General features: G+C 42.2%; 1 protein-coding gene across 1 annotated transcript; it reads right to left on the reverse strand.

Moving 5' to 3' along the window:
• Nucleotides 1-682: 682 nt before the first annotated feature.
• Nucleotides 683-1,306, reverse strand: LOC119429894 (synaptic vesicle 2-related protein; the record flags this gene model as incomplete). Its single annotated transcript, XM_037697411.1, is given in 2 exon segments — nt 683-921; nt 1,217-1,306. Coding segments are annotated over 2 exon segments (272 nt in total), but the record flags the coding sequence as incomplete, so codon positions are not given.
• Nucleotides 1,307-2,104: the final 798 nt, after the last annotated feature.

The following is a 2,104-nucleotide window of genomic DNA, read 5'->3' on the forward strand; positions in this document are numbered from 1 at the left end:
CTTGTTTTTAGCTACTTTCAGCTGTTTTGTGCTCCTCTCAGATTCTTTCTACTAACTACAACATTTTTGTGCTTCTTCTAACTTCTTTCGGCTAATTTCAGCTTTTTCTGATATTTCAGCTACTATTTAGCCATTTTTATGTTCATTTTAGCTTTTTAACCAATTCTCATTTTTTGCACTCATTTCTACTTTTAGCTTAATTAAAATAATTTAAGCCTTTTTCCTCCTTTCAGCTTATTTGTGCTAGTTTCAGTTATTTCAGCTACTATTTAGCCGTTTTTATGTTCATTTTAGCTTTTTAACCAATTCTCATTTTTTGCACTCATTTCCACTTTTAGCCTAATTAAAATAATTTAAGCCTTTTTCCTCCTTTCAGCTTATTTGTGCTAGTTTCAGTTATTTCAGCTACTATTTCGTTGTTTTTATGCTACTTTTAGCTTATTCAACTAATTCCATTTTTTTTAGCTCATTTCAGCTTTTAAGCCATAGTTTAAGCTTATTTCTGCTCATTTCAGCTGTTTTAGCTAATTTCATAATTTTTGTGCTCATCTCTGCTTATCTAAACCTAATTCAGTAAATACGTGTTCTTTCTACTTTCTTGTGCTAATTTAGGCTTGTGCTTCCATTTCAGCTACATTTCAGCATGCCTTTTAGCTGATTTCAGCTGTTTTTCAGCAAGTTCTTCTGCAATAAGCGTTCACGCTGCATTTTTGCAGGCGCCGCAGTTTCTCTAGTTTCATTAATGTCGCTGCTCTCGACCGAGGAAGATGCTGGCGGTGAGCAGGCCCATGTCCGAGGAGCTCAGCCGCAGGTCGCAGCGCGCCGTCGGCAGCAGGAAGGACACGCACAGGATCTCCACGGCGTCGCTGGCGTTGGCCCAGCCGCACACCAGCAGCAGCAGCCAGTGGAAGCGCCCGAAACCTGAGAGCAGGACCAGAACAAAGACTGTTAAACTATAAAACCTGTTTTTATCTCCTCCACGGTCAGAAGGAACAAAGTCAGCAAAAGGAAGCGCGCGAGGAACACAAACGATTCGTCAGCTGAACACTTCTATGTGGGAGCTTTTTAACAAACTGTTTTTATTGAACGATCTGTTTTTGGACTCTCCCAAACCTAAACTTTCTTTTTTTTCCTGCACGAGCTTGAATTCTAACACCCAGCAGCGTTCCTCCTCTGATTGATGACAAAAACCACGGAGATGAAGGCTCCAGCTCACCTGCTCGCTCCACGGCTTCCTCATACGACAGCTTTTTGGTCGCAGCTTCGTCGAGCTCGTTCGGTCTCGTCCTGTCGAAAATTATTTCACCTGCGGGTCGACAAAACACACGGAGACGTGAAAACACGCGCTTGACGTTAAAGAGTTTCCACGGATTTCATTTTGTAACTCTGCTGCGAAAACTTGTACCAGGACTAAGTTATCTGGTTTACAGGATGTTTACATGGTGAACTTGTTCATCAGCTGCTGAAGGCGATGAACTAACTGATAAGTATCTGACAGTAATGATCAGTAAGATGTTCAGCTTCATCTAACCCTTCACAGCAGAGCAGCTTTGCTCTGTGTGAGCAGAAACCTTGACGCTAAAGTGGCCCCCACACCTTAACCCAGTTCAGCTTATTTCTACAGCACCAAGCCACAACAGAAGACGTCTCGGGGCACCGAGCAGAAACATCCACACACATTATAAAAGCCACTTCGTAAAAGTTCTGTATCTGAGGAAGCAGCGGATTGTGTTGAATCTTCACTTCGTCACGGTCTCCCATCCTGAGCGAGCACAACGGAGACAGTGGGAAGGAAAAAGTCCCTTTATCAGGAAGAAACCTCCAGCAGAACCAGGTGTCACTGCACGATCTGCGCTGGAAGCACGATCCGTACGGCAGCTCATTTGCACGACTATTCTTAAAATAAAGGTCTTGTGTTGTCAGGAATGTGTCCACCAGGGGGCGCACTGGCAGCGTGAATACATTACTGTCCAAAATACACATTTTTCTACTGAATTATCATTTTGAACGTAAATGAAGGCACTTCTTCATAAACCGAATTATAACATTGGAGAATTAATGTATAGAAAGAGATATTTTAATATCAGTAAACATGGTATGTTTC

The sequence above is a fragment of the Nematolebias whitei genome, unplaced genomic scaffold, assembly GCF_014905685.2.
Source record: "Nematolebias whitei isolate Nwh7 unplaced genomic scaffold, NemWhi1 Nwh_scaf_10262, whole genome shotgun sequence".
NCBI classification, from domain to species: Eukaryota; Metazoa; Chordata; class Actinopteri; order Cyprinodontiformes; family Rivulidae; genus Nematolebias; species Nematolebias whitei.